The 25,157-nt window shown below is 56.7% G+C and overlaps 1 protein-coding gene across 1 annotated transcript in view; it reads right to left on the bottom strand.

Annotated features, from left to right (window-relative positions):
* The window catches only part of PRDM12 (PR/SET domain 12), a 14,469-nt gene extending 641 nt beyond the window's left edge, over window positions 1–13,828 (bottom strand). Inside the window, exons 1-5 of the mRNA XM_032419011.1 lie at window positions 13,606–13,828; window positions 11,549–11,739; window positions 9,919–10,074; window positions 1,697–1,808; window positions 5–338 (exon numbers count right to left, since the gene is read on the bottom strand). Coding sequence (XP_032274902.1) covers window positions 5–338; window positions 1,697–1,808; window positions 9,919–10,074; window positions 11,549–11,739; window positions 13,606–13,828 — 1,016 coding nt within the window. The remainder of the gene's footprint in view (window positions 1–4; window positions 339–1,696; window positions 1,809–9,918; window positions 10,075–11,548; window positions 11,740–13,605) is intronic.
* Window positions 13,829–25,157: the final 11,329 nt, after the last annotated feature.

The raw sequence follows: 25,157 nt of genomic DNA, 5'->3' as shown, positions 1-25,157 counted from the left end.
CGGCGCGGGCAGCGCGGGCGAGTGCGCCTGCAGCGCGGCGCTGGGCGGCCGGTGGCGCGCGCTCTTCTGGTGGGCGCGCAGGCCGGCCAGCTGCGAGTAGGCGCTCTGGCACACCTGGCACTTGTAGGGGCGCTCGCCCGTGTGCAGGCGCACGTGGTTGCGCAGCGTGGACGACTGGCTGAAGCGGCGGTTGCAGAAGCGGCACACGAAGGGCTTGTCCAGCGTGTGGATGCGCATGTGCGAGCGCAGGTTGCTGCGCGAGTTGAAGCCGCGGTGGCAGATGACGCAGCGCATGCGGCCCGCGGTGCCCGCCGCCGAGTCCGCCGGGTGGAAGTCCTCTGGCCGCGCGGGCGGGGCCCGGGGGGGCGCGGGCGGGGAGGGGGGGGAGAGAGAGCAGCCTCGTTACGACCCCGCGCCGCCGCCGCCGGGGCCCGGCCCGCCCAGCCCAGCCCGCCTCGGATCGACGGGGGTGGGGGGTGCGGGTCTGAGCAGACGGGTGGGCGGCGCTGCCAGAGGGATGAGAGAGGCATCGAGGAAGCTGGCTTGGGGTCAAATAGGAGCTGGACTCCAGACCGTGCTGTGAGACCTCAGGGACTTAGTGACTTCGCCTCCAAACCTCAACGTCCTCATCTGTAAAATGGGGACCTACTACGACCTCACGGGGCTGTGCAGAACATCACGAGGTGATCGTAAAAAGCTGCACTTTACCTCCCTTAGCCTGTATACGAGAAGTACCTGACTCAAAGTAGCCTTCTGTAAATGGTAGCCTTCCATAAAAGGCTCCCCACCGCCCCCCAAAAAAATCCTTTCATTTATTCATCCCACAAATATTTACTGAGTGCCCTACTATGTACCCGGGAACTGAGCCTCACCTTTCTCATTGCTGAGATGGAGGTAATAATAGCATCACCCCCATAAGCCTGCTTCTTGTAAGAATCAGAGAAATTACTGTTTGTAAAACAGCTGCAGGGCAAGGGCTGGATAAACAGTAGTTCATGAGCCTCAGGTTCTTCCTCTAACCAAATTTCACAAGGGTTTTATGAGGACCCAGGTGGGGTGATAGCTGTAAAAGGTTTAGTGCAATACTTGCCATGAAATAGGTCTTGAGCAAACAGTGTCTATCGTGATGACCAGTGTCCCCCACAACACACACAGGTACACTCCACCCCACCTTCATTCAACAGGTTAATACCAAGCACCTCCACCAGGGACAGAGGGAAATGGACATTGTCAGAGCTGGAAGGGGGTTTAAAAATCATCTCGCCCAGCCTCTTGCCTTTACAGATGGAGAAACTGAGGCACAGAGCCCTTCCCAAGATTGTACAGCAGAACTGGAACTCAATCCAGGCTCCTGCTGCCTGGCCCCTTGCTCCTTCTGCTCCACCCTCTGCCTCTCTGGTATCCCGCGCCCCCCCCCCCTCCCCCCCCCCCCCCCCCCCCAACCCAGCCTGCCCCCAGACAATTTATTTTGTCCAGAAAACAGTGCCATTCGTGTCCGGACTGTGATGGTGGCTCTGGGGGCGTTGGCCTGCTTGAGCCAGTAGCCTCATGGGCTCGATACTGCTGGAGATTGAACCCAGGTCCCTGGAGACCAGGAACCTCCCTGCCACACACAGGTGCACACAGGCACACTCTCACTCTCTCATTCTGGGTTCCAGGGGTCCCTTGTCATTGTGGCCTCACGGAGACTACCTACCATGCTTGTTCTTTTTCTGCTCCTCCTCTAGCCCAGGCACACCAGGGATCCCCAGGAAGGTGTTGTGTGAGTTTCCATACCACACCAGCAGCTCCTGGTCAGGAGGGATCATCTACAGGGGAGAAAGCAAGATGCGATCAGTGAGGCAGCAGTCCCCAGGGATGGGAATCAGGGTCTCCGCACGTCCCCCTGCAGCCAGGAGGCAGCTGTCCTGCACCTGCCATGGAGACGGGGATCCAGTCTCAGCCCAGAGAAAGCCACACCAGCCATCGCTAGCAAGCTGCATAAACACAGAAGGCCCTGGGTTGCTCTGCCCCCACCCCCTCTTTCCCCCTCCCAGCCCAGGCATTCTCGCTGTTTCTGTCCTAGCTCTGGGGCTGGGAACAGAGCAGCCGCCCAGCCATGTAAGAGTTCCCAAACTGATAGCAACAGAATGGAAGGCTTACAGCAAGCTGACTAACAGAAGAAGGAAAGCTAGAAAACTTTTCCTTTCTTACTGAGGGGAACCAGAATCAGCCAGCCCTCCGGTCTGCAGGGCTGAGCCAAGGATCGTGGGCTGCCGGGCACCCTATGGCACTTGGTTACATCCTCTCTGATAATGTTCTGGAAACATCTCTCATGCAAAATGCCCACAAGGCAGCACCACGCCACATGTACCTCTCTCCCGATCACGGGCTCTGTGTGACTCCGTGCACACGGCAAATGCTAAAAAAGAAGCATTCGGATTGAGGAACCCCTCCACCTCAGGAAATACTGGGGCACGCAGCCTGAAACAAAATCCATTTCTACAGGAGAGAATTCCACAGACGGTGACAGTTCTCTGCTAATCCCAGGGGAGGACCTGCACCAAGGAAATGGTGAAGGCCACGGGGAGGAAGGGGTTTGCAATGACAGCCCCGGGAGGCTGTGGAAGGCACTGTGGTGGCACTGACCATAAACCCCACACTCCAGGATGTCCCAAGGGGCCCGCAGGTCTTTGGCGAAAGCCAGTTAGCCCTCCCAAATGGGTAACCTTCAGGCCCCAGCCAGCTAAGACAAATGAGAGAGATGGGGTGCCTGGGCGGGCTCAGTCGGTGGAGCGTGCGACTTTTGATCTCTGGGTTGTGAGTTCAAGCCCCACGCTGGGTGTAGAGATAACGTAAAAATAAAATCTTGAAAAAAAAAAGACAGTTGAAAGAGGGGACAAGCCTGCACCCCATAGAGCTGGCTTTGGCATCTATCCTGGGGGTCACTCTCTGAGCTTCCCAGAGAAAGCTGGACACACCCAGGCAGCAACCGGTTTGTTTTCCTAATGGGTCCTCAACTGCCTCAAAGGAGTTGAAGCACCAAAGATACCATCTCGGGGTATCTGAAATCATGCAAGAATAGGACCCCCTCTTTTGGGCCCCCTGGTTACAGAGAAGGCCCCAGCCCTTCCATTTGACTCTGGCCTGCAGACCCCTGCCACATGCATTACCCTTCTGTACCACAGCTTCCTTCCTCTGGTCAAAGCCAGGAAGACCCTCAGACCCTCACAGCCAGCTCTGCTTGACCCTGAAAGGACGGGGGGGGGGGGGGGGGCAAAGGAAGGAAAGTGTGAGGGGGCCTAGTCACTGCCCTCCTCCTGAGACTCAGCCTGGGGCCACTGTGTGCCTGCCCCCATGGCCCGTGGGGCATCACGTCAAGCCCTCAGGGTCAGTGAGTGACCGGAAGCCAGGCAGAGGGTACCAGCTCAGAGGTACAGGGTTCGAATATGGAAGAAACAAGTACAGTCCCGGAACCCGAGGAAAATCAGGTGGTGCCTCAAAGAAAGCAGACAGGTTAGAATCTGGCACCAGAGAAGTCCTCGAGGCCATTCACAGTCATGGCCGTTGTCCCGGGGGTCAGCGGGACAGAGCTGGAGGCCCTGCTGGAAAGGGGACGGAGAAGACAGAAGGAGGAGGACGGAAGGAAAATATTTAAGATCAACTCGTTGCGAAGGATGCTCTCTGTGTGAGGATGCAGATGGACCCTCGGCCACCGGGCGCCTGGGTGACCTGAGGCAAGCACTTATCCTCTCTAAGCTTGTCTCCTCAAGTGAGGGGGTGGGGGAACCTCCCTGAGGTCCCCCAACTCTGAGAATCTGATTGTAAGTCACCTCTGACCCTGTCCTGACCCCTGGCTTTAATTTTCACAATCAGGGTTCTTCTAAAGCAGCCAGTCGCCCATCAGACTTGTCTGAACTGGACAGAGTGCTGGCAGAGGTCACCCATGTCAGGGTCCACCTGGACTCCCCACCTGCTGAGCCTATGACCTTGGGCAAGTTGCCTTCCGGCACTGGGCCTCGGTTTCCCAGACTGTAAAACAGGGACGGCCTCTCTACTCAGGCCTCACGGGGCCAGGCCTCCGCGGAGCCGTGGGCAGAAAACTTTGCAGGGAGGTTGGATGCAGGAGCGAGTGTTATGATCTTCCCTGAGCTCACCAACGTCTCAGGAAGCTGGCAGCGCTCTCTGGGGCATCGAGGCCCACAGTGGTCCCCACAGAGCCTGCAGTGTGGCATGGGGCCGCGGGCACAGTTGAAACCCAGGGTGACTGGTGGCTTTGCCTTCAGTGACTGGCAACAGCACGGGCTGGGCCCCAGTGCCCCAAGGACGCGAGCCCCACTCGGGGCCACTGCCTCCGGCTTGGCTGGGGCGGGGGGCACCCCCAGGGAGAGCACAGATGTGGAGGGGAAGCTCAGCAAGCCCGCATCGGCTGTCGCCCTGAGTTCCATCTCCACCTCCAGACTCTCAGCCGAGGAATCAAATATCCAAATCAACACCAGCCTTCTCATTGTAATTGACGATAACAATTGTTACTAAATGTAAATTTGGGGCGCCTGGGTGGCTCCCCAACGCACTTTGGCACCCAAAGTCAGATGCTTAACAGACTGACTTTGGCTCAGGTCGCAATCTCGGGGTCCTGGGATCAAGCCCTGTGTGGGGCTCTCTGCTCAGCGGGGAGTCTGTTTCTCTCTCTCCCTCTGTCCCTCCCCCCCCCCCCACCCAGACTCATGCTCTCTCTCTCTCTCTCTCAAATAAATAAATAAAATCTTTTAAAAAATTAAAAAAAATATATAAAATAAATAGAACAACAACAGTGGTGATGAATGAGGAGAAGCCAAGAACTCTGGGCTTGCACAAATTCTGAATATTGTTCAAAATGGTTGTTTGGAACATGATTTTCTAAATAAGAGCTTCGACATTGACTTTTAACATAGAGTACATCATTTATTTACTAACATAATTTTTACATGTACTAAAATTACTCTTACTAGTTAATTTCAGAAATTAAAACAACAAAGCAGACACATTGACAAACACGTGTAAACACATAAAGGGGGTAGGACATGAAAAGTGACTCTCTCCCCCACCCTGGATGTTCAGCCACTGTGGCCAGTTTTCTGTGCTTCTTTCCCCAGAAGGGTTTGTCATTTTGAGACTATTAAAAAATGCTGATTTAAGGTTCGTGGGGAGCAGCATGATGGGCAGAGTGGCTTCTATTTTTCTACATGAGATATCTGATTTTTTAAAAAATAATGAGCACATATTACTTTTATACTATCTCTGTATTAAAGAAAGAAAATCTAGGGGCGCCTGGTTGGCTCAGTCGGTTAAGCATCCGTCTCTAGATTTCGGCTCGGGTCTTGATCTCAGGGTGATGAGTTCAAGCCCCGCATTAGCTCCACTTAAAAAAAAAATCTATTAAGAAGAATCTACTGGAATTGAAAATGGCACAGATATCGAGAAGCCACCAGCACTGGGGAAGGCTGGAAGTGGAGTCTGTTGGCTCTTCAGAGCTCTGGGAAGCCAGCGGCAGCCCCTGACCTGGACGCCCGGTCCCTGCTTGCTCGCTGGTACCCCTCATGCAATAACCCCAGAGATCAAGACCAGGAGACCCTCAGGATCAGGAACCTCTTCCCGGAGATCCTGGCACTATTGTCCACAGGCTGCCAGGGTCCCGGCAGCTGACTGCCTAAGAGCAAAGAACAACCACTGTGCCCCTCCCAGGCTTCCCGGTCCCTCAATCCTGACGTTTCTTTACAGCCAACTCTGGCGAGACCCTGCCAGGACTCTCCGTTGGGGCCGGCAGAACCAGGATCACAAAGGTGTCCTTCGTTCACTTTTCTAGGCAGCGGGGACTGATTCGGGACACACAATAGACCAAGAAACCGAGCCCGGTACCATAAAATCCACATCCCCGAGATTCTGGGAGAATATCAGGGCCTGAGTCTTCCCTTGACAAATTACATAGTCTCTCAGCTCAGCTTCGGAACCATCCCTACCAGCCCAGACATTCCGTCCTGCCCCCTCTCTGAATTTTTATTATAAATGGAAACCGATCCGGTTTTGGTTTGTTTTCTTTATATAAATGTATGTCACACTATTGAACACACTCCCGGGAGGCTCTGACACTTCCCTTTCCCCCCCCCCCCCCCCACCCGGGGCAGTGCAGAAACCTTAGTCCAGAAGGATCTCCATGTCATCTGGACAAATATCAATTTCCATTGTACCACAGATGTCCTGACAGACCAATTAATAGAGTTCCAGCAAATACATATTGGCCGGGGAGGCCCCACGGCGTGGCGACGAAGGGCTCTGCTCTGGGGTCAGACAGGCCTGGATTCAAATCACAGCTCACCACCTTCCTATGATCTCCTTGAACCTCAGTTTTGCCATCATTAAAACGGGGAGAGTGATAGTATCTCACAGAGCGGAGAGGACGCGATTCTTAAAAATTTGCTAAGACCCTCAGCACGTGCCCACAGATGATAAATGCTTCACAGATGGTAGCATTATTAATGATGCTTAGTATTAATAATCAAGGTGGGGACGCCTGGGTGGCTCAGTCGGTTAAGCGTCTACCTTCAGCTCAGGTCATGATCCCAGGGTCCTGGGATCGAGTCCCACATCGGGCTCCTTGCTCAGCAGGAAACCTGCTTCTCCCTCTCTCTCCCTCTGCTTGTGCTCTCTCTGTCAAATAAATAAAATCTTCTAAAAAAAAAATAAGGTGCCCCAACTGCATCCGCCTCTGAGCAACGTCAAAAGGAAAACGGTGCCAGGAAAAGCAGACATGGGACTCTGCCATATAACATGTTCGAGTGCTTGAAAGGAGAAGGAAAGTAGCGGGAAGGAAAGGCCCACACTTCAGGGCACGGTAATCTGCCAAGACACAGGGAGGGGAAAGACTGGGAATTTTCTTCCCAGCTCCAGAGTCCAAAGCTTTCATAACTTATTACTAAATCCTTTCCTTGCACTGAGTTTTGGCATCAAAGGTCTTGCTTCCTGGGGTAGCTGGTTTTGTTTTTCTGGGAGAACAGGGGTCCGTGTGTTCCCCTTTCGACCCAGTCCCCATCACCTGCAGAAAGACTTATTCATTCAACACTGAATGGTCACTTGCTTTGTGCTGAGCGCTTTCTAGAAATGCTATTTTAGGCACCTCACGTTATAGTAAATTCTTCTGTGGTTGAATCGATGGGGAGAATGCCCCAGAAATAGCTTGCCGTAGATCCAGCCAGATGCCAATCCCGCCTGGGGGTTCTCCTCCGACTGGCTGGCCTTGAAACCCCATCTCCATTTGGAGGGCTATTATTTTGTATTTGTGGAAAATTTGAAAGTAGCAACAGTGCATTCTGCTTACCGAATAAAGATGGGCCTTCCCATTTTTGGGGTGAGTAATGGGTTACTCATATGGAATATAAATGGCAGTTCTAAGCGACAGAAAGACTAAGAAAACAGATCATCGCAAAGGCCCGTCTCCTTGGCTAACTCGCACGCGCGCACAGAACAAACAGCCCATGTATTCCAGAGACTTCAGGGAGTGGCCTGGGGGAGAAGCAATTTCTTCTGGTGGAGCCTAGAAGGGCCAGTGAGCCCTGGCCTCTGCCCAGCGCATGGTGGGTGGTCACACTGGCCCAGACACACTGCTGGTCCAGTAAGTGGAATCTGACATGGCCACAAAATGATCTGAGAAAAACGGCCACCACGAGAAAAGTGTCCAGCTTTGCTGATGAAAAGTAAAATGACCGTAAAGTGATATTTTCTGTTTCCTTGTCCCTCATTCAAGAGGTCCCTTCTTCATAGGCTTGCTACCTCTGGGCAAGCATTAACTGCAAATCCATGGCATCTTGCTCACAGTATCCTATATGAATCGGTTTCTTTTTCCTGATCCTCTTTTATCAACTTAAATCCTGATAAAATGTAGATGACTTTTTTTTTTACTCGTCTAAATTCAGATTCCTCCCTAGAGATCCTCTTCAGCCCCTCTGTCCTCTGACTGAATCTGTAGAAATTTCTATTAATATTTCCTGACTCCGTTGAGCCTTTAGCCAATGTAATCTGCACAGGGAGATGATCTGAGGCCCCCGAGTCGGCCCCAGCCGGGAGTTCTTTGGCCCGAATCATACAAGCACTCCCACTGTCTCTCGTGTGCATGCGTGTACATCTGTGTTTATGTACATGTGTGTGCATTCATGTTAGAGGGGAGGAATGGAAAGTCTGTGTGTCTCCTAGCTCATCTGTATTGGGATGGCCAGGAAGCAGCGCACGAATGTGAGGATGTGTGCATGAGGCTGGGAGGGTAGGAGGGGAGAAGACCCTGGAGCGTGCGCTCTGCTAGAAGTGAGGTTCATCCACACCTTAGGCCAATTCTGGGATGTCTGGCGGGGAGTCCTTATTCCCACAGGGTGGTGGCCCAGCGAGACGGTCACAGGAGCCACCTTTGTCCTAGACCTTTGTCCTAGGTGCCTGGGCCACCTTCGGCCCTACCTTCACACAGCCCCATGCTGTTCCATCTCACTTGAACACCAGCCCAGAACTTGGACACCTTTCTTTACCCTCCACTTCCTGGCCCTCCCAGAGTCTACCCCTCCGCTGGGACCCACTCCGTGGCCACAACAACACCCAGGCAAAGACCATTCTGCTGTCATCCCTGGGAGATTTCCTGGAGCCTGGTTATTGAGGGACAACTGGACCCCAGTTCCAGAAGCTGCTAGGCCCCAGTGCCCCTAGGGCCTTAGAAAGATCTGAGGCTCTGAGTCCCAGGGATAAAATGGACTATAGGGAAGTCATTCTTCTGCCCTGGGAGACCTCCTTTGGACCTCTCCAAAACTCAGCCAAACCCAGCCCCACCCCTGAGGGAGGACACTGCCTCTCTCCACTAGGGGAGTGGAAGCAGGAGGTCCAGACAAGTGTGTGTGGGGGGATATCCCCACCACCCCCCCCCCACAGCACTGGCCACCAATCTGCCATGGGGAAGGAGGGAGCTTGTCTCACTCCTGGGACAGATGCTGAGCATATTTCCTGCCAAGAGACACTGTCCAGAAGGTCCCGACAGCATGGCCCTCCATGGCTACCACCACTTGGCTTGTTTTGTGCCCTCAGCCCCTCTCTGTAGACCGTGAGCTTTTCTGCCTCTGTCCAAGATTTCCCTATCGGGAACACCTCCTTTTTCCATCCTCCTGAACCTTCCCATGACCTGGGCAGGGCTTAGCTACTCCCAACCATGGGATGTGATATTTATCTGCTGCTATCTTTCCCTTTCCCTTGCTTCTAAGCAGTTCGACCCAGCACGGGCATTAGTGCTAACATTCCCCCCAACGCCTGGTAAGAGCTCCCGAGTCCCTCTGCCACCAAGTGAGCCCCAGCTTCCTTGTCTGCAAACTGTGGGTAATCGCAGAACCCTCCCTCGTGGATTAAATGCACAAGGATTATAAAGGATAACGCAACCACAGAGTCTAGGAGAGAAGCCTTCCACAGCGAGTGATCGATGTGTCAGAGCCAAGACTTAGAGTCATGATCCCCACATCAGCGTCCCACGCATGCAGAACAAGGAACAACACACAGCGAAAATGCTGCAGACACAATGCCCTCTCTTGCATTCAAATGCTTTCCCCTGCGTCTTGCTCTCTGTATCTCTTGGTTTCTGAACCCCAGGACACCCTAAGCAGCTATCCGGGAGCCTCACGGTTGAGGTGCTCATGACATCCACAATGGCCTAAAGTCAAAAGTTCTGTCCTTTCTGATCTACAGCCCAGAAAACCTGCCACGAAGTTCATGCTCCCAGAGACCATGATGCCTGGGCCCCAGCCCTAGGGCCTGGGCAGGGCCAGCGTGGCTGGCATCAATGCACCTCCATCCCCCCCACCCCCAGTCCCCGGACACTGCTGCCTGCGCCCCTTCTCCTGGCTGCCCCCTGGCTTCGTACACAACAGCACAGGCACTCACCTCGATGGCCTTGTAGAAGATGCTGGTGCCGATCTGGACGACCTCCAGGTTCTGCTCCTGCTCATTACGTGCGCACTTGATGTAGGTCATCCAGCTTCGGTGGTCCTCCTGGCTGGCATCGATGAAGTAGCGCACTGTGCCGTCCTCGTTGAACACCTGCATGCAGGTAAATGAGGGGCTGAGTGAGGCAGGCTCTCCACCTGTGACCGGGCTGGGCCGCTGCCGGTGTATCCTCCTACGCTCTCTCCATCCTCACGACAGCCCCAGGAAGGGCGAGCAGCTGTACTCATCTCCGTTTTCCAGCTGAGAAAAGGGGTGCTCGGAGCAGTGCAGTGACTTGCCTGAGGCCAGGCAGCTAGAAGTGACCGACAGGGAGTCAGTCTCCAGGGCCCCCCAGGCTCCGGCGGCCACGTACTCCCCAACTCCGGAAGAAAAGGGTCTCCAAGGGATCACTGACTCGACAAAGTAACAGCCAGCTAACTCCCTGGGGATGCAGAGGTGCTCCCCAAAGCAGCAGAGAGCACGGACCAGGACCTCAGAGGGGGACACAGGAGCCTGGAGAGGGAAGGCTGGCTCACTGTGGCACCCTGTCCTGGCCCAAGCCCCCTTGTGGGAGCTATCAAGAGTACTCAGAGATCAGATTGGGCCCCAACTTCCTAACCTAGCAACAAATGGAGAAGATAACTACTGGCCCAGGCCTCCAGGGAGGGAGGAGGTGAGGTCAGGAGAAGCATCTGGACCATCCCCCTGTTCTCTTCCTCCTGCGCCTGTGACCAGAGCCAAGATTTGTCACATTGGGCTCCTCCAGGGACTGTCAGGTGGGGGCTGTGGTGGGGACCCATGGGGGGAAGGGAAATGAGATTAGGGAAAGGGTGCACCAGCCTGGCCTCGGCAAGGTAAGAGCCCCAGGGGAGGAAGAGCTTTGGGAGTGGCTTTGTCCTAAGGGTGTCCTAAGGGTGGCCGTCCCTGGCATCTGGCACTGTCGGAGGAGAGCAGGGTCAGAAGGCCTGGGGTGGAAGCCTCTCTGAGCTTCAGTTTCCTTCTGTAGAATGGGAATAATAATTCACAGGGCTGATGAGATCATTTGGTGGAATGCGGGCCGCTGACTCAGAAAGTTATCTCAACGCCAATTCATCCCCGGTCATTTCCAGTTGTCACTGTTCTGCCTGGGTTGAGAAGCTCATTCCTAGGAAGCACCGGCCCCTTCCATTCCCCACACTGGCCACCCTCACCCCCAGGCCAGGGTGGTTCAAAAGGGCTTTCCTTGCAACTTCCTCCCAAGGAGAAGAATGCAGGTAGCTGGGAGGTGGTCCCCAGGGTTGGCTTCAGCGCTTTGGGCATAACCCTGGGCAAGCTACATGGCTTCCGGAGGCCTCAGTGCCCTCCTCTGAAGTAGTGCCAACGACAGTCCCTAGGTTGGCCGGAAGAAAGAGGGTCAGATTTCCTGAACAATGGCCTTAGCAGCCTGGTTTGGGAGGCACCGCCAAGCATAGGGCGGTAGGATCCCGGATCCCGCGTCAGGGAGCTCGGGGGCCCAAGCGCCCCAAGCTCCCAGCAGGAGTGACAGGGACGGAGTGGCGGCTGCCTGGGGCCCTCCCACCGGCGCCCCTCTCCCCTGGCCCTCACCTACCTCCCACATGAGGTTGTTGTTCTTGCAGATGTCCACGTGCTCCGGGGCGATGACGCGGCCAGTGAAGGGACCCATCTCGGTGCCCGCCTTGATCCACGTCTTGGAGAAGATGCCGAGGCCCTCGCCCGGGATGGAGCTCTGCGCGATGATCACCTCCGCAGGCAGCACCAGGCTGGACAGTTTCTGCACTTCTGTGACCGCCGCCAGGGCAGGGGGACTGGGTCAGAGCCTGAGGCAGGGAATGGCCCGCCCTTCCCGCCAGAGACCCAGGCCGGTCCTGTCCGGCCAGACCAACCTCAGGCCCGCCCCGGAGTGACTCCAGGGAAGTCACTAGGGTGTGTGTGTGCACGCTGCGGAGTGGGGGAGGCGGGAGGCGGGGTGGGTGGCAGGGTGCTCAGTGCAGGAATCTCCTCCGTTTGCAACCTGGGGACCCTCTGTGCCCTCGGAAGCAAGAGGTGCTTTGGGGCTCATTTCTAGGGGCTTTTATTATTTTTATTTATTTGGTCTCTCCACTAATTCTCAAAGCATCCACAACGTCCCTGCCCCCCACCCTGGAAGAGTTTAAGAACGACTGTGCCCACCGCAGCGCGCGGTTTTACAAATGGGTAAACTGAGGCCAGCTCCCAGGAGGAGGTGATAGCCAAGCTGAGACCTTCCTTCCGCGGGACGCTGGGCGCTCACTGCGCCTCCCTGCACGGAACACAGGGCGCTGTCGAAGGATCCCGGTTGCGGCCAGGAGCTCTGACTCTTTTCGGGGGTGCGGGAGGCGCTGCGCCTGGGGGCCGGCTGGCTACGGCGCTGGGAAGAGACCTCAGGCTGCGGCGCGGCGGGGGTTGGGGGGCGGCGGAAGCTCAAAAGGAACGCGGGCTGCGGCGGGCAGCCTCCGGCGCTCTCTGTGTGACCCCGGGCCCGCCTCGGTCCCCCTCGGCGCCCAGGATCCGGGGTGCCGGAAAGGGCGGCGCCGGGAACCTGGGCGAGCCCTGAAGTCGCCTCTCTGAGCGGGAAAGAACGGGCGGCCCCCGGCCCCCCGGGGGTCCCCCTGTCCGGCCCGGCAGCCGGAGTGGGGGCGGCGAGGCGCACAGGGGCGGCCTCCGTGTCTTACAAGGTTCCCCTCTAAGCTACCTGGGAAAATAGCCGGCGAGCGGGCCGGCTGAAAGCGGGGGGGTTAAACGGTGTCCATTGCGGCGCGGCCGGCAATTTGTCACGCTGTTAAAGTGATAGCATTCATTCGGTTCCATTCGAAAGAAATTGCTAATTCTAAATTCATTAGCCCTGGAAGAATGCTGTAGCAGTAAATTGTAGCTCAATGCGGAGGGGACTTGTTTAAAAGGGGCCGAGGAATTCCCCTTACAAAAAGGGGGGATTAGATGGTTGACATAGCGTGAATGGAAGTGGGATTAGTCTGCACGGTAAATTAAGAGAGGAACAGAAATCGTCACGGGGGAAGAGAGGGCGACGCGCAGAGATGCCAGCGCCGGGGAAAGATATTGTTTGCAGGTTGATGAATGAGGAATAAGAACTTGAGACATCTTAAAGAAAAGAAACTTTTCTGGCTCTCTCTCTCTCTCTCTCTCCCTCGCTCCCTCAGCGGCTTTCTCTGCCGGCCCGCCCGCCCGCCCTCCGCCCCCTCCCCAGCCCCCCTGCCTTTTAAAGTTCTCGGTTGAAGTGGGAACTTTCGCGGGTCAAGCCCAAGTTAACTAAATGAATTTTAAACCCCTTCTTCTTGAGTCAACTGCTATTACACGCCTAGTAAGGCTTTAGATGCCGGGAACCCGCCGGCTCAAAGGGGTGAGGGGCGGGCGGGGGGCCGCGGGGGGCCGCAGGGCCGGGGCAGCCTGGACGCGGCGATCCCTTCTCCGAGCCGCGCGGGGCGCAGAGCTGCTTCCCGCCCCGCCCGGCCTTTGGCTGCTCGCGCCGCGGTTCGGCTCCCGGGAAACTGAGGCCCACCGAGCAGCCGCGACGCCCTGTGTCCCCGCCGCGCGCCCTGGGCGTCGCCGGCGGGGAACCCGGCGGCGCCGGGAGGAGGGGGCGCGACCGGCCTCGACGGCGCGACTCACCGCCGGAGAAGGACTGCGCCAGGACCTCGGCGGTGAAGGCTGTCTTGGGGCTGGCGTGGTGGCTCTTGTCCTCGAAGAGCTGCTCGCCCAGCACGTTGCGCCAGCGGCCGTAGAGGAAGCTGTGCAGAATGTCGGAGGTGATGACCTCGGCCAGCGCCAGCCCCGGCGCCTTCAGCCCGGTCTTGAGCACCAGGGCCTCAGCCGGGAGCACGGAGCCCATCATGGGCGGTCCGGGGCTCGCCGGCGCCGGGGACGGACGGCCGGGCCGACGCGGGGATGTGGCGGGCGAGAGGAGAGCGGAGGCGCGAGAGAAGAGGGTTGTGCCGGAGGAGAAGGAAGAGGAGCAGGGGGAGGACGGGATGAGGAGGAGGAGGGGGAGGACACCGGAGGGAGCGGGAGGCGAGGCGGGCTGGAAGGAAAGTGAACGAGGGGGAGCGAGGCGGAGAGGGAGAGAGATGGAGAAATCAGCAGAGGTGGCAGAGGCGGCGCGGAGGGCTGGAGAGACGGGGGTGGAGGCGGAGGCGGGTGCGGGGGGTGCGGGGCGGGTGGGAGGCGGGTGGCTGCAGAGAAACGGCGGCGAGGGGCTCTCGGACGCGCGCTCGGCTCTCGCACACCCGGCCCGGACGGTCTTCCCCTTGGCAAAATCTCAGCGCCTTTATAGGAGCCGCAGTGACCCTCCTAATTGGTTATTAATGACCCCCTGACGTCGGACAGACTTGTTGTACCGGGCCGGGCTCGAGGAGCCCTCGTCGCGAGAGCTCAAGGGGCGGGGGCGCGCGGGCCGCTCCGAATTGTCCCTCTTCGCTCCTCCCGCCCCTCCCTGGCCCTTCCTCTCCAACCCCCCCCTTCCTCCTCCTCTCCCCGTGGGAAGCGCCGGGCTGGGAGGGAGGCTCAGCCCGCGGCGAGGAGAGGAGGGGACGGAGCAGGGGAGGGGGCGCGGCGAGGATCGCTCGGACTCCAGGGACCAGACTGGGCAGGAGGGGACGCCTGGCCTCGGGCCCCGCCGGCCCGGCGCTCACCCACTGCCCCAGGCGGGATCTGCGCTCCTCACCCCCGCCCGGCCGGGCCCGGCGTTCACCTCCCCTCCGCTCCCTGGCCCTCCCGGCCCGGCGCGGGCTCTCCGGAGCTCCGAGCCCCAGAGCGCACGCCGCGCTCCTCTCCTGCTGCAGACGGCGCTTGCTAGAGCCGTGCGCTTCGCTTCAAACGGGCCGCTCAACCACCCCGCTCGCTGCTCGCCGCCGAGTGTGAAACTCTTCCCCGGGCGGAAAGGGCTGCGGGGAGGGGCTGCGGCGAACGTTGGGGCTGGGCCCTGCCCGAGACGGCGTCGTGGGCGACCGGCTCCCGACTCTCGGGGGGCTAGGGACCGAAATCCGCACTGGCCGTGGTTGCCCAGAATAGGTTTTTCTGATGGATACGGAGGATGGAAAGGGGTCCCCGGACAGTTCTGAGTGGGAGCAGCCGTGCTCCAAAGCGAACGATCTCCGAAACTGCAGGCGGCCCCAGGCCTGCGGTGCCCGCGCGGCTTGAGGTTCCGGCCTCCCAGCTCCCTTCGTTCAGCTGCGACCTAGGGGAGACCCCTGCGTTCCGCACTCCTTCTGTCTTGCCTCCTAGTTCTCGTTCTTTCTCTTCTGGCCTCCCCCTTCTCTCCCTTCCTCCCAACTGCCCCCTCCCCCGTTCCACAAGGATGCTTTCTGCGCAGAGGTTCCAAGGCACCCTGGGCCGCCAGAACGGTGTCTCTCGGTCTCTTTCCCGTGACAAGGAGCTGCTGAGCCCGGAGCCTAGAATGGAAGGCCTTTGCCGACTTCTTGGGTTAGCTTCAAGCCCCCGACTCCAGCCCTAGACACTGGAGGGGCATGATGGGGACACCTCCCTTCCCCCCTGCAATTTCAGATTCTGCTAGCGGAGCCCAGTTTTCTGGACCCTTGGGGCATGGGTTGGGCTCACAGACTCTCCGGGCTTTCTCCGCAGCACGGGGCCTTGGGCAGATGGTCAGGGGTCTGGCCTTCCCATAAGGAGTCACTGTCCTCACGCCCCTCGGCAAAAAGCTCCTTCCACTGGGGGGGGGGGGGCTTGGATTTTGCTAAGCCATCCTCACACCTGGCCACCATGAACCCCCAGCGTCCCGCACCCAGTGCCAGCCTGCGGTCTCTGCCATCCCGGGGTCTGCCTCCAGGGATAGAGTAAGGAAGGCGGCAATCGCCGGCCTTCAGACACAGAGCTCGGATGAGCTTGGAGGCTGATGCCCAGAGGAGGCTGCACCGGGCACAAGGCACAGCGGTCGGGCCTGGCGCCAGCAGAGGGCAGCGCTGCAGAGCAGCCAGCGAAGCCCGAGGGGTAGGGTCCTGGAACCTCAAATCCCTTCCAGATACCACCGGTGAGTCGCCACGGGCTCAGGCTTGAGCCGAGGGTTCCGTCGGAGGGGGCCCCCCAGAATCCGAGCCTGGGTGCCTCACCCACGCCTGGACCTTGGCTTCTACAAAGACTTGGTGGAGGGGAAAATGCGCCAAGACAGAGGAGACTCCCTCGGGGAGCAGCGCCCAGAGCTTCGAGCTCAGTTCTCAAGCTTGGCAGCCAACCTCAGCGCCTCGGGGAGATCAGAGGAGGAGGAGGAGGAGGACTGCTGTGCGTCCTTGGGGCCGCCCTTCTCCCTGGGCCTCAGTGTCCCTGTCTGCGCAACGGTTTAGGTTGGACTTGGTGAACTGAAGTTTCTTCCCACCTTGTCCCATTCTGGGTCAGGTCACTTTCCTCTGAAAGCCCGGAGGATTTTGCCAATTCCCGGGCCACACCCCAGAGAAAAGCCCTCAGGTCTGTGCGTACCTCCAACCACGGGCACGGCATTTGGGACCCGGGCCCCAGCTCGGGGTCAGAATGTGAAAGGACTGAGGGTTCCGGGCGCGGCTAGGGAGCCCTATTCCTTTCCCCCCCGGACCCGAACACCCAGGCAGCGGTGCTGGGTGCCGGAAGGAAGCGGAACTCGGCACAGCCTTCTAGCTCCTGCGCCCGCCGGCCCCGCGCGTCTCCGCTGAGCGCTCAAATTTTGTGCTTCTGGTCTAGCCTCAGACCCACCTGGACCGCGCCCCAGGGAAAGGGGACCTATAGGGAGCGCCCCAGTCTCAGGGCCCATTGGAAATGGGGAGCAAGGCCCGTGCGCCGAGATTGCGAAGGAAGATATTGCACGTCCCGGAGTTTCTGCGCGGCTGAACCGTGTCGTTTTCCGCGGGGCCCAGGCGAGGAGTGTGTCCGCGCCGCAGCCCCCTACCCTGCCCCGGCCCGGCCCGAGCTCGCAGGCGCCGCCCTCCTCGCGCCTGCGAGCCGCCGTTCCGCGATCTCTTTAATATTCATGGGCGTTAATAGAGAGGCCCCCAGTATATCGGTCCATTGTGGGCGGCTCGTAGGGCTTGAATAGGCCCCGGCCCTCTTTCTTCGGCGCAGCTTCCCGAGGGGCCGGGCCAGGAGTGAATGGCCCCGCTTCCCGCCCCGCGCCCCCTCCCCCTTGCGGGGAGAACATCTTTATCCCCGCCGCCGCCGCCGCCGCCGCCCCGGCCCCCATTCACGCGGCCCGGGCTCCGGGCGGAACGAATCAATCGGCCGCGGCTCTTCGGAGGTCATCCGCGTGGCCCGGGCTGCCCCTTCTCCCCGAGCCCACGGGAGTGGAGAGAGGGAGTCGGCGGCAGGCCGACGGACCCACGGACTGAGGGACACTGCGGGGCGGGGGGCAAGCGCCGGGGAGCCCCGGGAGGGGTGGCCGGCCCAGGCAGGTGAAGAGGGACTCAGGGTCCCGCGGCCGCCCGACACCGGCTGATTTCTACCTGTTGCCCCGCACAGAGCGGAGCGCGGAGAGAACGGGGGCCACGGCGCAAGCTCCTCTCGAGGCACCGGCGCGCGCCCCTCCGGGCCCGGCGGCAGCAGCCCCGAGCCCCGGGACTTGGGGTGGGGGGCGGCCTGGGGCTCCCCAGGCCCCGCGGCCAGGCCCGCAGAGCACTTTCGTTCTTGCCTCTGCGCCGGGGCTCAGCTCGGGGACGCCCCGGTCCAGACTGCGCGCTTCAGCCGGGCGTGCCGAGGGGAAGCCGGGCTCCCGGCTCCCGCGCCCTCACTCAGCTGCCCCGACTCGGGTGGAGGGGGGCGCGAGCCGGTCAGGCGGGGCCCAGCGCCCGGCTCCCCGCCCCTCCCGCCCCGCGGGCCCTCCGAGGCGCAGAAAGGAGCCCATTGTCCGCCGGGAAATACATTTTTGGGGGCCGAGTGAAAGCCCGTCTTTCTTTTGAACTTTAGAAGAAAGTCTTCTGCCCTCGCCCCTCGGAGGGAGAGATTTGTCTCCCCTCCCGGGGGCCCCCGCGCGCCTCCTCCTCTCGAAACATCTGCCGGGGGAAAATCCACCCTGGAGGGCAGATCGCGCTCGCTCTAAGCCCCGCGAACTCATTAAAAAGATATTAGCGGCGGGGGCAGGTCCCGCGCAGGTATCGATCGGCCGGAATGAGCCCGAGGAAGAAAAGGCGAAGAATGCGGTCGCGCCGCGCCCCGACGCCCTCCCCGGCTCCCCCGGCCCCCCGAGCCCCAGCCCCGCGGCGGCAGTGGGGCCCCCGCGCGGTCCGCAGCGACCAGTGGCCTCCCGCGGCGGCTCGCCCCCTCCCCCCCGGGCTCCCCCTGCCTCCCCGCGCCCGGCTCCTCCCGCCGCTCCCCTCCTCCGCTTGCCGCCGCCGCCCCGCGCTCCCCCGCCCGCGTCGCTCGCCTACCCCCGCGCGCGCTCTCCTCTTTCGCCTGCGCTCCGGCCCCCTCGCCGGCGATCTCACACCCTCTCGGCTTCCTCCTCCCATTTCTCTCCCGTGCAGAGTCTCAGTCTTTCGAGTCCCAGTCCCGCGGTGGCCCAGGGAAATTGCTTCCTCTCGTGGGGCCCGCGTGTCCCCCGGCCCCGTTCCCGCGGGACGGTTCAGGGCTCCAGGGCGCCCCCGCCGGCACCTACTAAGGCCCGACGGGCTGCCGAGGTGGGGTGGCTGCGCGGGCCGCAGAGACGACAATTTCATTAGACGTGACTCGGGCTGGGCCTGCCCGGGGCTGCCACGCGGAGTGGCGGTCACAGCGCCTTGAAGAAGGACGGCGCCCCCCCCCAATCTAATTAGCCTCCCCGGCCCCTGAGAGACAAAGGCGCGCCCCTGGGCCCAGGTGACTGGCACGCGAGTCTCGCTGGGCGCAGAGGGCGGGGACCGCCCCCCTTTCCGGCACCTCCCGGGCGCCACCCAGCGCCCATGCCCGAGCCCCCAGCCCCGCGGGTGCCAGCGCCCAAGTCCGAGTGATAAGCGATCGGTGTAGCCGGACCGAGGGGAGGGACAGTCGGGGTGAGAAGCTAGAAATCCAGGAGAGGCGGGGCCGCGGGAGATGGACACAGGCTTATGGGGGCAGTGAGGGGCCGAGATGGAGGGAGACTGAGGCAAGGAGAGGCTGAGATGGAAGGATCCAGATGAAAGTTAAAATCTGGTATGCGGAGAACACAGGGATATGTAGAGATGAGAGGAGGCAGAGCAGGAATTCTAAAAATGCGTGAGGCTTTTGGGAGACTTTTGAGAGCTAGAGAGGTGGCCTGGAAGAGGGAAGAGGGAGGACAGGGGCTCTTGGGACAGAGACTGGGGGGGGTGGTGTCTGGGGGAAGCAGGCAGGCAGGATGAAGAGAGCAGGAGGCTGGCTGGGGGAGGTGGGAGAAAGGCATGCCCCTCATTGCCTGTCTCCAGGCCCTCTGCCATAGCCCCTCTACTCTCCCCAGTTTCCTGCCCCTGGAAGTCCTGGGACAGCCAGAAGGAATGCCCAGACCCCTCACACCCCCTTCCTTCTCCAGCGGCCCTGCCCACCCAGCACCCAGCCCACCTGGCCTTCCTCCACTCCTCTGCTGCCTGCCTCCCAGTCCTTGCACCTGCTAGCCCTCCGTGTGGGATGCCCCCAGAGCAGAGAGGGCTGGGGCAGAGAGTTATGCCCCCATGCTGCTGCCCCTCATGCCCTACCGGCTGCCATCCACACCGTATCTGGCCTCATGGAGATCCCAAAGGCTCCGGTCATTCCTTTGTCCAACAATTTATTTGAGGCCCTGGGGCATCCAGGTGACCAAGGCAGACCCTGTCCTTGCTTTCTCAGACCAGCTTCTAGGGTTGGTGGTGGTGGGGTGCACCCTGGTGGGCCTAGAGGTGGTGGCAGCCTGTTTTGGGCCCATCTGGTACCTCTGACACCTCTGTGCAAGTATATCTCATTTGTAAAATGGAACGATAACCCTGCCTTGTCTCACAAAGCCTGATGTGCCCCATGAGTGAGCTCACACTTAAGAGGTGCCTGTGGTTGTCATTCCTATTGCTGCCCCCTCTCCAAAGACGCTCAACCTGATGTGGATCCTCTGGGCCCATTAGGAGATGCTCCAGGTCCTGGAGACCTGAGGGTGTGAGTCCAACCCTGGCTCTGGTAGGTACTGGCCAGGAGCCAAGGCACCCATTTCCCCTCCTAGAACCTCAGTTCCTTCATCTGCAAAATGGGGATAGACTGGGAGGGCTGCCCTGTGGAAGAAAATACATAGTGGATGAAAAGCTCATAGGATAGGAGATGTGCTTCATATATGGAAAATATTAGCAACTTCATTACATTTAAAAAGTCACGTAGGGCCATGCTTGAAAACTTAGGAAATATGAAAAGTACTAGGTGGGTACCAAATATGGCCAGTGGGACATTGAAAAACGAAACCAGATGCATTTATCTACTCCTACCTCTACACCTGCCACCTCTTCTATTCCCACCTTTACCCACTCCCGCCTCTCCCTTCTTCTCTGTTCAGAGTCTGACTTTGGGCAAATTAGGGAGGATAAACTTATTTGGAGACCAGTTAAATAAGTTGTAGTTACAATGAAGGGGAAATTTACTGCTTCCAATGTCCAGTAAGTCACAAATTATTTATTCTGGAGGCTTCTGGACACTCCAGACTCTCAGATCATCATGTATCTATTTTAATTATGCAGATAATTATGCAAATGTTTAACACACACTGACAATGTGCCAGGCTGGACCTGGAGTTCGGGGCGCTGAACAAGGCGGGTTGTGCCTTGAAACATCAGCCCAGCCCTGGCAGCCGCTGGTCCCTGGAGACTTTAGTTAAAGGTGAATTAGTTCAACAAGCATCTGCTGAGAACTCGCACTGAGCTAGCCCTGTCTGAGCACTGAGAGGCCAAAGAGGACCCATCTGGTCTCTATCCTCGAGATGCTGATGTTTTCCTGAGTGAGCGGGCACCTCCACAGATCCCAGGCCACACTGCAAGATGTTGGCCTGGATCGTGGAATTCAAGGCTCAAATCCTTGCTCTCCAGCTGGTCGGAATGTCCTCTTGCTCCCACTTCTGTGCCCGCTCCATGCCTCCCGCCATGAAGCGCGAGACTCACTCTTACACACGCAGATGAGGGGCTTCAAATCTTCAAATGTGTGTCGAGTAGTGAAATGCTTTCTCCAGATGAACTCTTAAGAAGAAATCTAATTTATTTATTTGTTTATTTATTTATTTGACAGAGAGAGAGAGAGAGAACACAAGCAGGGGGAGCAGCAGGGAGAGGGAGAAGCAGGCTTCCCGCTGAGCAGGGAGCCCAATGTGGGGCTCAATCCCAGGACCCAGGGATCATGACCTGAGCTGAAGGCAGACGTTTAACTGACTGAGCCACCCAGGCACCCCTGAAGAAATCTAATTTAGAAAACAGATATAGGACTTCCAGTTCCAGCCCCAACATGTTGAGAACTTGGAAATCATCACTCTGGTCCTTACAACAAGAAAAAGCTGGACGCTCTGAAAATCAGCAATTTTTCTAGGACCCATCAGAGAACTGAGGTTGTAAGACATACCATCATCTTGCAGTCTGGGGGAGACAGGGGGATCTGGAGGACCCCAGGGAGGACCTGTGTACCTGGAGCGGGATCGCTGAGGCCACAAACCTGTAGGAACACTTGATGGCAATTTTGACAAATTGCTGGAGACTGCGTGTGGAATAGTACCACAGTGAGAGACTCCTGGAGTCTCCAGTCTTGGGGAGAGGCACACTTTCATGGCTTTTTACTTCCAGGAACCCCACCGGGTTCTCCAGGAGAAGATCTGAGAAGACTGGCTAGTGTCCCTGGCACGCATCGGGAGAGACAGCCTGGTGAAATTCACCCAGAGCTTTATCCCAGATTGGGGAAGGGAACTCTCCTCTCCCTCCAGCCCCTTCCAAACTTCCTGTCTCACCTAAGGGAAAAACAAAGGAACAAACAGTCAGCAGGATATAGGGCTTCCAAGAATTTGCTTGAAATTGCTGCAGCCAGAGAAGGCTGTAATGGGCAGTTGGGGGACAAGCTCTTCCACTGGAGAAACAGCCCTAAGAGCCAGACCCACTAAGAGACTGACCTACAATAGCATGTTCCCCATTTCCAGCCCCTCCCCGCCACACCAGCAGGGCTCCAGAATACGGTGGTGGATCCCAGCTGAAAGGGTTGCAAGATTCTATCTGCGGAGGTGTACACAGGGAAGCCCCAAGTCCAGAGAGGAGGTGAGAAAAGACAAGAAAATTTGAAGCCATGCACGCTCACAACTACAGCAAACATCACACAGCCTCACTCATGGGGGGACTCACATAGCCTCTCACACTAATAGCCTATTTATTTACCCCAGTTCCTATTTTCTGATACAGCACGTTTGGCTTTCAACAAAAAATTACAAGGCATACCAAAAGGCAAGAAACAACAAAACCTGGAGAGACAAAACAATGATCAGAACCAGACTCAAATATGACACCAGTACCAGAATGATCAGACAAGGAATTTAAAATAACTATGATTAATATGTTGAGGGCTCTAATAGAAAAAGTGGACAACTGGGGGTGCCTGGGTGACTCCATCAGTTAAGTGTCTGCCTTCGGCTCAGGTCATGATCCCCGGGATCCTGGGATCAAGCCCCACATTGGGCTCCCTGCTCAGGGGGGAGTCTGCTTCTCCCTCTCCCTCTGCCCCTCGCCACCCCCCGTGCTCTCTCTCTCTCCCTCTCTCTCTGTCAAATAAATAAATAAAATCTTTTTAAAAAGCACCCAAAAAGGGGCGCCTGGGTGGCTCAGTCGTTAAGCGTCTGCCTTCAGCTCAGGTCATGATCCCAGGGTCCTGGGATCGAGCCCCGCATCGGGCTCCCTGCTCGGCGGGAAGCCTGCTTCTCCCTCTCCCACTCCCCCTGCTTGTGTTCCCTCTCTCACTGCCTCTCTCTCTCTCTGTGTCAAATAAATAAATAAAAATCTTAAAAAAAAAGCACCCCAAATAACACAAACAAAAAGAAACAAAACCAATAACAAAAACCCAATACACAGAAAATACCACACTCCAGCGTAACATATGCAAACTGACGAAAACCAAAGGAAACAGGTACAGGTGGCATTTAGGTAGCAACAGATTGATAAGTTCACATTTACAGTCTGTACTTGCTAGGTGGTCAATCAACGGCAGCAGGGAGGCTGATGAGAGATTCAAAAGGAGTTAGGGGATGATGGTTTCACCTGAGTCTCAACGTCCGTGTTATTTGTGGATTGGTTGCACAGTATGGGTGTGATTCTGATTCAGACAAATAAGTGGTTGTTAATGACTACAGTTATTTGAACGGCTTACCTTGTCATCTTAGATATTCTTTCCTTTTTTCTTTTTTTTAAGATTTTATTTATTTATTTGACAGAGAGAGAGACAGCGAGAGAGGGAACACAAGCAGGGGGAGTGGGAGAGGAAGAAGCAGGCTTCCCGCGGAGCAGGGAGCCCGATGCGGGGCTCGATCCCAGGACCCTGGGATCATGACCTGAGCCACCCAAGCGACCTGATACTCTTTCCTAAAACTGATTCCGAAGATTCAAAGACAAGGCGGAGGATGAACTTTGTTTCCAAGTTGAGTTGTTGAGTAACCACAGGCATAAACAAGCCCTCCCCTGGATGGCAAGCTCCATGAGGGGAGAAGCAGCTTTGCCTTAATTCCCCCACGGTGGAGCACAGCGAGGTGTTCCAGCAGTGTTACTGCCCAATGACCACTGGCCACAGTGAGATGATCTGCTTGCTGGAGCCTTGCCTGGCATCTGACTGAGCTTGGAACTCAGTAATGAGCCTTTTGGCACAATTTTGCTGGAGACCTGAACCCAAAGACCCATCCAGAGTTAGAACATTCTTCATCAGGAATGTGACCAATAACGGCATACCCAGATGGAATTGAGTAGTAAGCTAATAGCACAAGTCAACATGTTTCAGGTGTTTTTAAAATTTAAAAAATTATGATTTTTTAAAAATTATAGACTGTTCTCATGAATATACATGCAAAAATTCTAAACAAAACTATGAGCAATTCAATCAAATGATATATAAGAAGAATTGATAATATATTATGACCAAGTGAGGTTTATTCTAGGAATGCAAGGCTGGTTTAAAATTTGACAATCAAATTAATTCACTATGTTAAAATTAAAAAGGAGATCAATCATATGATGATTTCTAGAGATGCAGAAAAAGCATTTGAAAAATTCAGCACCCAGTCATGATAAAACTTTTGGCTAATGAGAAACAGAAGGGAACTTCCTTATCTGATAAAAAGTATATATAACAAATGCGCCACAAACATAATTAATGGTGAATTATTAAAAGTGTTCCCTCTGAGACTATGGATGAGACCAGCGAGGATGCTCACTGTCACTACTTTCAGAAAACAATGCACTGGAGGCCTTGGACAGGGCCGTAAAGCAATCAATTAAAAAAAAATGGCATAAGGATTGGAAAGGAAAAAATAACACCATTGTTATTCATAAATGACATGATTTGGAACAGAAAATCCAAATGAATCTACAAGCTGTTAGAATTGATAAGGAATTCAAGTAAAGTCATTGGAATCCAGTTTAATATATTTAAAAATTATATTTCTAAAACCAGTGACAAAGAAATGAAAAATGAAATTTAAAAAGTACATTTTCAATAACAGCAAAACATCAAAAACCCAGGAATAAATGGAAGGAAAGGTGTACAAGACCCCTCCACTGAAAGCTCCTACAATTCTAGAGAAAAATCAAAGAATTAAAACAAAAGAAGGGATATACCATGTTCATGAAGTAGAAGGCTGACTATTGTTGGGTTTTGGTACTTCCCAGATTGATGCATAGATTCAGGGCACTTCCAATCAAAATCCTGGCAGCTTTGAACACATTGTTTGTGGGGCATAGGGGAAGGATAAATGGATCCTAAAATTTACATAGAGGGGCGCCTCGGTGGCTCAGTCCGTTAAGCGTCTGCCTTCAGCTCAGGTCATGATCCCGGGGTCCTGGGATGGAGCCCTGCATCGGGCTCTCTGCTTAGTGGGGAGCCTGCTTCTCCCTCTCCCTCTGCCTCTCCCCCTGCTTGTGCTTTCTTTCTGTCAAAATGAATAAATAAAATCTTTAAAAAAATAAATAAAATTTACATGGGAATGCAAAGGGCTGAGGATAGCTAACGCAAGCTTGAAGAACAGAGCTGAAGGACTCACTGAAAGGCACAGTAACTAAGATAGCGTTGTACTGGCACAAAGA

Source organism: Phoca vitulina, unplaced genomic scaffold (assembly GCF_004348235.1).
Source record: "Phoca vitulina isolate PV1807 unplaced genomic scaffold, GSC_HSeal_1.0 scaffold21, whole genome shotgun sequence".
Classification (NCBI taxonomy): Eukaryota; Metazoa; Chordata; class Mammalia; order Carnivora; family Phocidae; genus Phoca; species Phoca vitulina.
This window is presented reverse-complemented; position numbering and strand designations above follow the sequence as displayed.